This window comes from Rhinoraja longicauda, chromosome 8 (assembly GCF_053455715.1).
Source record: "Rhinoraja longicauda isolate Sanriku21f chromosome 8, sRhiLon1.1, whole genome shotgun sequence".
NCBI classification, from domain to species: Eukaryota; Metazoa; Chordata; class Chondrichthyes; order Rajiformes; family Arhynchobatidae; genus Rhinoraja; species Rhinoraja longicauda.
Window position 1 is genome coordinate 44,920,262 of NC_135960.1, and position 14,507 is coordinate 44,934,768.

General features: G+C 43.8%; 1 protein-coding gene across 6 annotated transcripts in view; it reads left to right on the forward strand.

Moving 5' to 3' along the window:
• Nucleotides 1-14,507, forward strand: part of kcnh7b (potassium channel, voltage gated eag related subfamily H, member 7b) — a 289,477-nt gene that overhangs the window by 220,834 nt on the left and 54,136 nt on the right. For all 6 annotated transcript variants that reach the window (XM_078403802.1, XM_078403803.1, XM_078403804.1 and 3 more), the window contains one exon: nucleotides 1,025-1,236. In XM_078403802.1, coding sequence (XP_078259928.1) covers nucleotides 1,025-1,236 — 212 coding nt within the window. The remainder of the gene's footprint in view (nucleotides 1-1,024; nucleotides 1,237-14,507) is intronic.

The window sequence follows — 14,507 nt, forward strand, 5'->3', positions numbered from 1 at the left end:
CAATCAGCCCTTATTCCCTGGGACCAGACTGATACAGCAGTGACATTCATCTGAAGTGATTTCCTACATTTTGACATCCCTTTATTTTTTTGATCAGATTTGGAAATTGTAGGAAATGGTACTGCAAATCTGACTTGACATTATCAAGAAACTGCAGTGAAAATATATATGTTCTTTATCTCTTTGATGTGTATTATTGGGCCATTTTGTCATCTCAGCTACAGTAGAGCGTTGGTTACGATGCGAGACTAGTTTATTAATAGCAACCTGAAAACTGTAGGACATTTGATATCACCTGAGTTCTGTTCAGTTTTCTTACGTTTAGTTGAGAGATACAGTGCAGAAACAGGGCTTTCAGTCCACTGAGTCTGTTCCCACCAGCGCGCTAACAATACCCTACACACAAGGGGCAATTTACCATTTTACCAAGCCAATTAGCCTACAAACCTGTACATCTTTGGAGTGTGGGTGGAAACCGGAGCACCCACGCAGGTCATGGGGAGAACGTACAAACTCCATAGACATTACCTGTAGTCAGGATCGAACCCGTGTCTTGGGCACTCTAAGGCAGCAGCTCTACCACTACGCCACCGTGCCGTGCCTGGATGTGCAATATTGGGCCATTCTTCTCACCATCAGCTACCTAGAGCTATTATTATTAATATGTTACTAATATTATTAATAGCACCATGAATACTGTAGAACACTTGATATCATCTGTTTTTTCAGTTTTCTTCAAGATCATCCTACAAGATTGAAAACTTATTAAAACGCTAGCAGACAAAAATTATACTAGCTTTCTTTCTAGATGCACAAATCATGTAATTATCTAAAGATCAACAGTAATTTAACCTTAATACCTGAAATTAATAATGTATATTTTTATTGTTATTATTAAACAGATGAAACAGTCTATCGTTTATAATTTATAAACTGAAGGCTCAGTCTAATAGAAAATGTGAACTTGGGTAAAAGATTTGATGCACAGAATAAATGTGACATATTTTACCATCTTGTGCCTCAGGACCTCTGAGTCATTTCAAGTCGAGTCTCTTGGGCTCAACCTCCGATTCGAATCTCAACAAGTACAGCACAATTGGCAAGATACCACAAATCACCCTGAATTTTTCGGATATAAAAGCTGAGAAGACTTCATCTCCACCTTCGTCAGAGAAGACCATCATAGCACCCAACGTGAAGGAGAGGACACACAATGTGACAGAGAAGGTGACACAGGTAAGGGCTTTGGGTTGGAAGGAAGTTTTGGAGACATATATACCTCTGAAGAGTTTTATCAATCAATCACTATCGATTCATTATCGTTTTGAGAGATAAAATAGTTTATGGTATTCATTAATATCTGTGTACGTTAAGTATTACATTACTGTTTAATGTGTATCATGTTGGGGTGATTATACAGAGCAGCACAGTGGCTCAGTGGTAGAGTTGCTGCCTTACCATGCCAGAGAGCCGGGTTCAATCCTGACCTCAGTTACTGTCTGTGTGTGGAGTTTGCACCTTCTCCCTGTGACCGTATGGGTTACCTCCAGGTGCTCCAGCTTCCTGCAACACGCCAAAGACGTGCGTGAATTGTGCCGGTATAAGTTGCGTAAAGAGTGGACGTGAAAGTGGGAGAACATAGAACGAGTGTGAAAATGTCAAAGACTTGAAGGTGTAGCTTTGAGGCGAGAGTGGCAAAATTTAAAGGGGATGTGTGGAGCAAGTTAGCACGTTTTTTGACTTGCTATTAATGATTTGGACATGAATGTAGACGGGTTAGAGTTTGGATAATTTCTATTTTAATAGTTGTCAAGGCGTACAGCAGAGAAACAGGCCCTTCGGCCCAGCTCGTCCACGTCGACCAAGATGCGCCATCTAAGCTCGTTCCATATGTCCACATTTGGCCCAAATCCATCTAAACCTTACCTATACATGTACCTGTCCAAATGTCTTTTAAATCTTGAAACAAGAAACTGCAGATTCTGGTATACAAACTGACACAGTCTGAAGAAAGGTCCCGACCTGAAACATTACCTATCCATATTCTCCAGAGATGCTGCCTGGCCCGCTGAGTTACACCAACACTTTGTGTCTTTCCTTGGTAAACCAGCATCCATAGTTCCTTGTTTCTGCATAGAGACACACTGCATGGCAATAGGCCCTTTGGCCCAACTTTCCTACGCCGACCAGCATGTCCCATCTCCATTAGTCCCTACCTAGGCTTGACCCATATCCTTCAGAACCTTTCCTAACCATGTACCTGCTTGGTTAATAAGTTTGCAGACGACACCAAGTTTTGCTGGGGACTGTGAGGATGGTTGTCAAAGTATAAGGGGGGGTGTAGATCAGCTACAGAAATGGGTGGAGAAATGGCAGATGGAGCTTAATCTGAGCCAGGGTGAGGTGTTACACTTTGGGAGGTCAAATATAAGTGGAAAGAATACAATTAATGGTATGGCCCTTAACAGCATGGAGGTACAAAGGGATCTTGGGGCCCAAGCCCATAACTCCATGAAAGTGGCAACACAAGTAGATAGAGTGGTAAAGAAGGCAAATGGTGTGCTTGCTTTCATAGGTCAGGGCATTGAGTATAAGAGTCAGGAAGTCATGATGCAACTCTATAGGACTTTGGTCAGGCCACATTTGGAGTATTAAGTGCAGTTCTGGCCATCCCAATATAGGAAGGATGTGGATGCTTTGGAGAGGATGCAGAGGAGGTTTAGCAGAATGATGCCTGTATTAGGGGGTATTAGCTACAGGGAGAGTTTCAACGGACTTGGATTGTTTGTCTCTAGAATGCCAGAGGTTGCAGGGAGACCTAATAGAAATACATAGGAATATGGGAACCATAGATAGGGTAGATAGAACCTATGTTTTTGGCATCTAAGAAGCTTTTGGATAGGCACATGGATATGCAAGGAATGAAGGAATATGGATTATGTGCAGGTAGATAAGGGATGGCCTTGGCATCTTGTTTCATAAAGACATTGTGGGCCAAAGGGCCTGTCCCTTGTGCTGTACTATTCTATGTTCTATGAGGGAAACCGTCGTGCCCTGCAAGGGCTTTCTACGGGTGCTCCGGTTTCCTCCCACACTCCAAAGACATACAGGTTTGTATGTTTATTGGAATCTGTAAATTGTAAATTGTCTCTCGTATGTAGGACAGTCTGGGGTGATCGCTAGTCGACGCGGACTCGGTAGGCCGAAGGGCCTGTTTCCATGCTGGATCTCTAAACTAAACTAAACTAAACTAAACTAAATAGCACTTTGTGTTTCTTTTGTATAAAAGTATTTGCAGATCCTTGTGTCTACATTTATCCTTTGGAATCTACTCCTCTATCTACTTGCTGTTTGTATGACATTGTTCTGTAAAAAATTGCCTGCTCATCAGTACATCAATATGGTAGAAAAACTAAATCAGTCACTGGGATGTCTAATGATGTGAAATTTATTAAATAGTTGTACGTTCTATTCCTAATTTATAGTAGGTTGGAAAGTAATTTAATATGCACTCCAGTGACAAAATAAACTCTCTTATCCCAAAGAAATTTTTAAAAGACCATTGAATGACAATGAAGTGTAAATGGATTTGAAGTGCATTGAGAGGGACATTAGTTAGTTTTAACAAAATTCTAGATTCATTAAAAAAAGTTGAGAATTGTTCAAATTATAAGTTACATCTTCAGTTGTAGTTTAGTTTAATTTAGAGATACAGCGCAGAAAAAGGTCCTTCAGCCCACTGAGTCCGCGCCGGCCAGCGATCACTCTGTGCACTAACACTATCCTACACACAAGGGACAATTTACAAATTTTACCGAAGCCAATTAATAGACAATAGACAATAGGTGCAGGAGTAGGCCATTCGGCCCTTCGAGCCAGCACCACCATTCAATGTGATCATGGCAATCTGTACCCCGATCCTGCCTTCTCCCCATACCCCTTGATCTACAAACCTGTGCGTCTTTGGAGTGTGGGAAGATACCAGGGAACCCAGGGAGAACTCATGCGACCACAGAGAAAAGGTACAAACTCCGTACAGACAGAACCCGTAATCAGGATCAAACCCGGGTCTCTGGAGCTGTAGGGAAGCAACTCGACCGCTGTGCCACTGTGCTGCCCCAATCAATTGGCAACTAATATCCTGAAACTGAGATGTATAGGAAAGAACTGCAGAAGCTGGTTTATAATGAAGAAATATACAAATTGATGGAGTAACTCAGCGGGTCAGGCAGCATCTCTAGAGAAATAGAATAGGTGATGTTTTGGGTCGGAACCCTTCCTCAGCTTTCTCGGGTCTGAAGAAGGTTCTGACCCGAAATGTCACCTATTCCTTTTCTCCCTAGAGGTTGCCTGACCCGTTGAGTTACTCCAGCATTTTGTGTCTATCACTGAGATCTAATATTGTGTTCTTTGTTAAATTTGGGTTATGGTAATCGCTGAAAGATACTGAGTTAAAGGTTTCAGTTTATATTGGAAGAAGGGCACTCTGTTAATCGGGCTTTTGAACAAGAAAATAGCACTTGGAAAGGCTCAGATTCTGGCAGTGCTGTAGATTAACACTAATTGGGATTTATACTGGCAGTTAAACCAAATTTTAACAAGGAAGAGGTACTGAATTACATGTAATTCTCATCTATAAATACCAACATCCTCAACCACAGTTGTCAGAAGGGATTTCCAAAGCTTCGCACATAAAAAGTATCAGTTAATTAGATTTTCATTTGTCTTTGGCATTTTGTGTTTAAATCAGTCGGAATCCTGTTAGTGCAGACATGAGTTCTGATCCAATTCCTTTTCAATTCACCACAGTTTCAGGTACTTTCTTGTTAGTGTACCACCAAGGTAATGTGTGAGCTTGAGTACCATTTCTAACGTGTAGCTTTACAACAACTCATTAAAACTCTGAAAAGGTCAAAAGAGCGGTAAAATAAATTTGAGGGAAGATGGAAGACTGCCAGGAATGAATTTGTATTTTGACGAGGCATGGTGTCTCTAGCAAAGGAGATACATTTGCATGTATTAAGTCGATAAAGTGAATGGGTGCCAAATTCCTTGCCTGTGTTTCTAAAGCATTGTAGTTTTGTTCCTTTGATTTATTCACAAAATGCTGGAGTAACTCAGCAGGTCAGGCAGCATCTCGGGAGAGAAGGAATGGGTGACTTTTCGGGTCGAGAACCTTCTTCAGACTCTTGCATAGTGTCTTCAATTCTTCAAATTCAAATTAGTGAATGAATCATGTATGTTTTTGACTACAATGCACAGAATTTGAATTTGATGTGACTTTAGACGTTAGACTTTAGAGATGCAACATGGGAACTGGCCCTTCGGCCCACTGAGTCCGTGCCAACTACCCATCACCCCGTACACTAGCACCATCCTACAAACTGCGGCCGATTTTCAATTTACAGAAGCCAATTAACCTAAAAACTTGTACGTCTTTGGAGTGTGGGAGGAAACTGGAGGATTCGGAGAAAACCCACGCGGTCACAGGGAGAACTTGCAAACTCCATACAAATAGCGCAACATAGTCAGGATCGAACCCGGGTCTCTGGCGCTGTAAGGCATTTATAATTGGTTGGAAAATCATTTAATGTATACGCCAGTGACAAAGTCATCTCCCTTATCCCAATATATATATATATCATATATCATATATCATATATATATACAGCCGGAAACAGGCCTTTTCGGCCCTCCAAGTCCGTGCCGCCCAGTGATCCCCGTACATTAACACTATCCTACACCCACTAGGGACAATTTTTACATTTACCCAGCCAATTAACCTACATACCTGTACGTCTTTGGAGTGTGGGAGGAAACCGAAGATCTCGGAGAAAACCCACGCAGGTCACGGGGAGAACGTACAAACTCCTTACAGTGCAGCACCCGTAGTCAGGATCGAACCTGAGTCTCCGGCGCTGCATTCGCTGTAAAGCAGCAACTCTACCGCTGTGCTACCGTGCCGCCCAATGAGATTTAAAAACTCGACTTCTGTGCCACTGTGCTTAAATTCTAATTTGTAGAAAATACATTGATTAGTTATGTTTCGAAGAATATAGAACACAGAAAAGTGCAGCACAGAGACAGGTCCTTCAGCCGACCATATCAATGAAGCTAAGTTAAACTAATCTCCTCTGCCTGCACGTGATCTATATTCCTCCACTCCCATAGAGTCTCATAGTCATGCAGCATGAAAACAGGTCCTGCATATCCATGTGTCTATATAAAAGCCTCTTTAATGCACGATTGTACCAGCCTCCAGCATCACCCTTGGCAGTGCATTCAAGGCAATCACCAGCCTCTGCTTAAATATCTTGCCGTGTTTAGTGTAGTTTAGTTTATTATTGACACGTGTATCAAGGTACAGTGAAATGTTTTTGATGCGTGCTATCCAGTCAGCGAAAATACTATACATGATTACAATCAAGCCGTCCACAGTGTACAGATACAGGATAAAGAGAATGTCATTTCATGCAAGATAAAGTCCAGTAAATTCCGATTAAAGATGATCTGAGGGTCTCCAAAGAGGAAGATGGTGGGACAGGACCGGTCTCTGGTTGGTGATAAGATCGTTCAGTTGCCTGAAAACAGCTGGGAAGAAACTGTGTGTGTGTGTCCCTGAATCTGGAGGTGTGAGTTTTCACACTTCTGTACCTCTTAGCTGATGGGAGAGGGGAGAAGAGGGAGTGACCGGCGTGAGACTGGTGGCCTTGCCGAGGCAGCATGAGGTGTAGATGGTGTCAATGGAAGGGAGGTTGGTTTGCGTGATGGTCTGGGCTACGTCCACAACTCTCTGCAATTTCCTGCGGTCTAGGATGGAGCTATTACCAAATCATGCTGTTACATAATGTGATAAAATGCTTTCCACAACTCATCTGCAGAAGTTGGTGAGAGTTGTTGGGGACATGCCGACCATTGTAAGCCTTTTAAGCCCTGCTCCCCTCACCTTAAAGCCATGCCCTCTAGTCTTTGACATTTCCTCGCTGCGAAAAGGGTTCTGACGGTCTACCGAATCTATGCCTCTCATCATTTTATATACTTCCATCAGGTCTCCCCTCAATCTCTGGCATTCTATAGTGAAATCAATCTAAGTTTGTCCAACCTCTGCTTATGGCTGAAACCCTCTAATCCAGGCAGCATTCTAGTAAACCTCCCCAGCACCCTTTCCAAAGCCTCCACATCCGTTCTGCAAATGGGACAACCAGAACTGAATACAATTCCCCAAATGCAGCCTAACCAAAGTCCTATAAAGATGCAACATGACTTCCAGACTCTTATACTCCATACCCAACCTGTGAAGGCAAGCACACCATATGCCATCTTTACCATTCTATCTATGGTGCTGCCTTCTCCATGTCTAGCATTATTTTATATACTTCTGTCAGGTCTCCCCTGAACCTCTGGCGTTCCAGAGAAAACAATCCAAGTCTGTCCAACCTCTCCTTGGAATTAATACCCTCTAATCCAGGCATCATTCTGGTAAACAATGAATGTATTTATTCACAAAATGCTGGAGTAACTCAGCAGGTCAGGCAGCATCTCAGGAGAGAAGGAATGGGCGACGTTTCGGGTCGAGACCCTTCTTCAGGCTGGGAAGTTGTTAAGGGTAAGAACCAGCTCTGCTAGGCGGAGGAGATTGTTAGTAGATGGGGATTGGCTGGTTCTACGGGCGATGAAGAAACCGAGGGCTTCGAGACCATCCTTGTGGGGGATGGAAATGTAGAGTGACTGGACATCCATGGTAAAGATGAGGGAGTGGGGGCCTAGGAACCGGAAGTTATCGAGGAGATGGAGAGCGTGTGAGGTGTCTTGGACATAGGTGGGGTGGGATCTGACCAGGGGGGATAGGATGGAGTCGAGGTAGGTGGAAATAAGTTCAGTGGGACAGAGACAATGGGTCTGCCGGGACAGTTCTGTTTATGGATTTTAGGTAGGAGGTAGAATCGGGCCGTGCGGGGCTGGGGAACTATAAGTTTGGAGGCATTGGAGGGTAGATCGCCGGAAATGGTGAGGTCCGTGATGGTGCTGATGATAAAGGTTTGGTGTTTGTCGGTGGGGTCATGGTCCAGCGATAAGTAGGAAGAGATGTCTGAGAGTTGTCGTCTGGCCTCGGTCCTGTAGAGGTCAGCCCGCCAGACCACCACAGCACCTCCCTTGTCAGCGGGTTTGATGACTAAGTCCTGTTTGACGACTAAGTTTGACGACTAAGTTCTGGTAAAGAAGACAGAAAGCACTGGAGTAACTCAGTGGGTCAGGCAGCATCTTTGGAGAACATGGATAGACTACTTTTAGGGTCGGGACCCTTCTTGGACTGAAGATGGAAGAAGGGTTCTGACCCAAAATGTCAACTGTCCATTTCCCCCCACAGATGTTGCCTGTCCTGCTGAGTTGCTCCAGCACTCTGTGGCTTCTTTAGTAAACTAGCATCTGTAGATCCTTGTTTTCATCATTCTGGTAAACCTTTTCTGCACCCTCCCCAAAACCTGAGACATAGACATGGATATAAGTCATGTCATAAGGTCATAAGTAATAGGAGCAGAGATAGGCCCATCAAGTATCTGCCACATATCTGCCAGATTTAGTCACTTTGTCATATTGGTTGGATATTTATAATGTCGGAGGTTGAGGGGAGACTTGATAGAAGTATGTAAAATTATGAGAGACAATGCTTCAATGCTTCAATGGTTCAATGGTTCTTTACTATCACATGTACGAGCGAGGTACAGAGAAATTCTTTATGTGAATCCAGTTCAGCAAATTATCACTATACATAACCACAATCCCATATTATGTGCAAGTGTATAGAAATAGTCCATAGCAACAATATACAAGAGTCGCCAGGTATTGGCACCATTTTCAAAGTCCAAGTTGCTTTGAATGCAGCTGGCCATAAAGGCCCGTTGTCCTGGCAATGTTGCCGGGTCGGCCTGGCCAAGCAGAGCTGTAGGTGCAGGACGCGTCCAATCCGCACGCTTGGCCTCCTGGAGCAGTGCCAATCTTGGCGATCCCCAGGCTACTGCAGAGCATCCAGCCGTCACCTCCATCTGGATCGGCCAGCCAACCATCGTCCTTAGATAGGGTAGACAATCAGAACCTTTTCTCCCAGGGTAGAAACTGTCCAGCACTAGAGGACATAGCTATAAGGTGAGAGGGAGAAAATTTAAAGACTAGACCAGGTGGACCCATTGGCCCCAAACCTCTACTGCATTGGTGCAGCACCCTCTCTTCCCCCCCTCCACCCTCCCCATCACCCCTCCCCTCCCCCTCCCTACCTTCCTCCCTCCCTCCCTCCTCCCCCTCCCTCCTCTCCTCCCCTCCCCTCACCCTCCCCCTCCCTCCAACCCCCCCTCCCTCTCCATTTCCCTCCCCCCTCCATCCCCCTCAACCCCCCTTATCCACCCTCCTCCCCCTCCCTCCCTTTCCCCCCTCCCTCCACCCCCTCCCTCCCTCCCTCCCCATTCCCTTCCTAGGAGATAGATTTAAACTTTAAAATGTGAATAACTAAAAATATAGGACCGATTTCAATGAAACCTCTTCCATTAGCACTAAAGGGACAACTTGAGTAAGGTGGGCCTAAAAGTGTCACGCTGTCATGTACCGTTTTGGCTGTAGTTCAGGAACAAACAAACAAACAAACGAGAGTTTTAGCATATAGATGTGTGGGGCAATATTTTTACAGGGTGGTGGGGACCTGGAACGCACTGCGGGGGTAGTGGTGGAGGCAGATATGATAGTGGCGCTTGAGGCTTTTGAAGAGGCACATGGATGTGCAAGGAATAGAGGGGTATGGATCACCTGCAGGCAGATGAGATTAGTTTATCATGGCATCATATTCAGCACAGCCAACTTTGGCTGAACGGCCTGTTCCTGTGCTGTACTATGTTCTGAAACACCACCACGCACTGATGGAGAGACACGTCCCTTAGTCCACAAGCCAGATCCTTCTTGTAGATGACCACTGGGAAACAGTCTAACTATTGCAGTAATTGGGTTAATTAAATCACAGTTGCCTAAGGCAGACAAATGAAACATTCCTTCTGCTAATTATGTAGTTCTGGTATCCTTAAGAAATGTTGGAAATCTCAGCAAGTTACAAAACCAGGGAATAATATTCAATGTAATTAAGATAACATTATTACTGTAATCTGGACATGTATTTAAAAAGTTAATTTTAAGCAGAATTGTTCACTCAGTATATGGCTGGGTATATGGAACCAGCTGCTAGAGAGGTAGATAATTAGTTTAGTTTATTGTCAGGTGTACCGAGCGAGGTACAGTGAAAAGCTTTTGTTGCATACTTTCCAGTCGGCAGAAAGATAATACTTGATTACAGTCGAGCCATCCACAGTGTTCAGATACAAGATGAAGAGAATAACGTTTAGTGCATGATAAAACCCAGTAAAGTCCAATTAAAGATAGTCCGAGGGTCTCTAGTGAGGTAGATGGGAGGTCAGGATCGCTCTCCATTTGGTGATAGGATCTTAGGGCTAAGGGAATCAAGGGATATGGGGAAAAAGCTGGAACGGGGTACTGATCTTTGATGATCAGCCATGATCATATTGAATGGCGGTGCTGGCTCAAAGGGCTGAATGGCCTACTCCTGCACCTATTTCCTATGTTTCTAGGATGGCTAATTTACCTGAAAACAGCTGTGAAGAAACGCACCCTGAATCTGGAAGTGTGCGTTTTCACACTTCTGTACCTTTTGCCTGATGGGAGAGGGGAGAAGAGGGAGTGAGGTAGAAGAGGGAGTGAGGCTGGTCCTTGATTATGCTGGTGGCCTTGCCGAGGCAGTGTGAAGTGTAAATGGAGTCAATGGAAAGGAGATGGTTTTTGCGATGGTCTGGGCTGCGTCCACAACTGTCTGCAATTTATTATGGTCTTGGATGGAGCTGTTCCCAAACCATGCTGTGATGCCTCTCGAGGCAGGAGGCAGGTACGGTAACAACATTTAAAAGAGACTTGGACAGGTACATGGTTAGGAAAGGTTTACAAGGATATGGCCCAAATGTGGGCAAACTGTAAGCTAAACTGCAGTTTACAGTTTTAATCAGCATTTAACCTGCTCCATTCTGCCGGCACTGCTTTGATGATTAAAATTCGAGCAATATGGGTAAAAGGGCAAGGTCTGTGGTAGAGATATCAGCTCAGCTGCAAGCAACATCACTACAAGATAGAGCAAATAGTGATAAGGTGGCAGGCACCAGGCATCAGATTCCAAAGTTTGAAAAGAAAAATAAACAAAATCAATGAGCGTACTGTCAGGTTGTATCACAGCTTGGTTTGGGAACAGCTCTGCCCAAGACCGCAAGAAATTGCAGAGAGTTGTGGATGTAGCCCAGTCCATCACACGAGACTCCCCACCATTGACTCCATCTACACTTCACTCTGCCTCTGGAAAGCAACCAACATAATCAAAGACTTGTGCCACCCCAGATCATTCCTTCTTCTCCCAGCCCATGTCAGGCAGAAGGTACAGAAGCTTGAAAGTGTGCACCACCAGACTCAGGAACAACTTCTTCCCCTCCGTTATCGGGCTTCTGAATGGTTCTTCCATAAGCTAGGGTACTGTCCAATTTACCTTGACCCCATTACAGACATTTGACTTTGTCTCTGGAACTGATGCACTACAACGCTGAGAAGATGGGTCTCGTCCCGAAACGTAACCTAGTCCTTCTCTCCAGAGATGCTGCTGGCCCGCTGAGTTACTCCAACTATTTGTGTCAATCTTCGAACTATATTCTGCACTCTGTATCTTCCCCTTTGCTCTACCTATTGTACTGGAGTTTGACTCAATTGTATTTATGTACAGTATTGTCTGATCTGATTTGATCGTGTGCAAAACAAAGCTTGATACACGTGACAATAATAAACATAAACCTATTTGGATCATTATAGGAAGCTGAAGGAAAGAACTGCCTTTGGAGACAATATTATAAGTCACACCACAGCAGGTTGACAGAAACTAATATCCACAGGGAATGATAGTGTGAAAGTTTATCATGAAAATTGCTTGTCAGGAAACTTATAAAGAACATAACAGTATGGTTCACTAAATTTTTATTATTCGATTTTACAAAGCTTGACACTTGTAATTACTTTACACATTCAGACAAATAAATATATCTTAAAATAGTATTAAATATTGCCATTCTGGCTCTCATAGAGTCATACAGCACAATAACAAGCTCTCCAACCATACTTTCCCAAGCCAACCAAGATGACCCATCAACAATAAACCCACCTGCCTGCATTTGGCCCTTATCCCTCTAAACCATTCCTATCCATGTACCTGTCCCTGTATCTTCTGAATGTCATTATTGCAGCTACTTCAACTAACTCCTCTGGCAGCTCTTCCATATACCCTCCACCTTCTGAGTGAAAAAGTTGCCCTTCAGGTTTCCATTAAATCCTTCCCCTCTCATTTTATCAGTGCAGGGAATTTACAGTAAAATGGTAGAGCCCTGGATAGCCTTAGAGTCATAGGGTCATAGGGTCTTAGGGTCATAGAGTCATAGTCATAGAGTCATAGAGTCATAGTCATAGAGTCAGGGTCTTAGGGTCAGAGGGTCATGGTTATACAGTCATAGGCTCATAGAGTCATAGTCATAGTTATAAAGTCATAGGGTCATAGTCATAGTCATAGGGTCATAGTCATAGTCAAAGGATCATAGTCATAGAGTCATAGGATCACAGGGTCATAGCCAGAGGGTCATAGGGTTATAAAGTCATAGTCATAGTCATAGGGTCATAGAGTTATAGTCATAGAGTTATAGAGGCATAGGGTCATAGTCAATGAGTCATTGTGTTCTAGGGTCATAGTCATAGAGTCATAGTCATAGGGTATTTTTTCTTTGGAGTGCAAGAAGCCAAAAGGTGGCCTTATTGAGGTGTACAAGACCATGAGGGGCATGGAAAAAGTGAACTCACTGTCTTTATCCTGCGGTGGAGGACTCTAAAACTAGAGGGCGCAGGCTTAAGCTGAGAGGAGAGAAATGAAACTGGGTCCACAGGGGCAACTTTTTCACTCAGAAGGTAGTCCGTATCGAGGATGAGCTGCCCAAGGACGCTCTAGAGGCAGATGATGGCTATTTCCAAGCTATAGGAAGGATGACATTAAGTTGGAAAGGGTGCAGAAGAGATTCACCAAGGTGTTAGCTGGGATTGTGGGCTTGAGTTATAGAGATACAATTACGACTTTTGAAATACATTTGAACAGATGTATGGATAGGAAGGGTTTTGAGGGCTATGGGCCAAATGTAGGTAAATGGGACTAGAACAATATGACATCTAGTTTGACAAGCCAAAGTGCAACACCTCATACTTGTTATCAGAATATGAAAAAGTGTGTTTAATAGAGGCATCACATTGGAACTACATTAAATACTGGAAGATAATGGTTTGAATGTGAAGTCTCAAGGGATCGTTGTTTCTGCAAATGAACAGGTTCTTTAATATTGAGACACAAGAAACTGCAGATGCTGGTTTACAAAAAAGACACAAAGTGCTAGAGTAACTCAACGGGTCAGGTAGTAACTCCGGAGAACATGGATGGGTGATGTTTTGGGTCGAGACCCTTCAGTAGAATCAGGGACCATGATAAAAGGTCATAGGGGCACTTAGTGTGGAAACAGGCCCTTCGGCCCAACTCGTCCATTCAGACCAAGATATCCCCACCTAATTGGTAAAAGTGGCAAAGATTAGATAACTATAGTGTCATAATGCAGGGAAACGGCCCCTTCGGCCCAACTCGGTCATGCCGCCCAAGATTCTAGTCCCAATGACCTGCGTTTGGCCCATATCCCTCCACATCTTTCCTGTCCAAATGTCCTTTAAATGCCACTGCAGTACCTGCCTCAACTACATCCTCTTGCAAAGATGGACACAAAGTGCTGGAGTAACTCAGTGGGTCAGGCAGCATCTCTGGAGAGCATGAATGGGTGGCTTTTCACTTCGCGACCATTGAGTTTACTCATTGAGTTCCTCCAGCATTTAGTGTCTATCGTTGATATGAATCAGCATCTGCAGTTCCTTTTTATTATCTCCTCTGGTTTGTTCCATGTACCTACTCAATAGTCAATAGTCAATTTATTTGTCACATACATATAAATGTGCAGTGAAATGAAAAATTACCCGCAGTTCAACAATAAGACCAATAAGAATAATCAATAAAAATGCAATAACACATACAATCATAAACCAACACCAAACAAAAGAAACATCCATCACAGTGAGTCTCCTCCAGTCCCTCCTCACTGCGATGGAAGGTCAGAATGTATTTTTCTCTTCCCTGCCGTCTTCTCCCGCGGTCAGGCTGTTGGAGTTGCCACGTTGGGGCGGTCGGGGCTCCCGACATTGAAGCCCCCGCCGGGCGGAGAAAATCCCGCATTACCCTCTGAGTGATCTTTTTATATATTTCCCCTAAACCTAAAACTTAAAGTAAATAAAGAAATGTCAACATGGGAAAGTGGTGAGCAAGAGTCAAGAGATAGAGAGTCAAGAGTGTT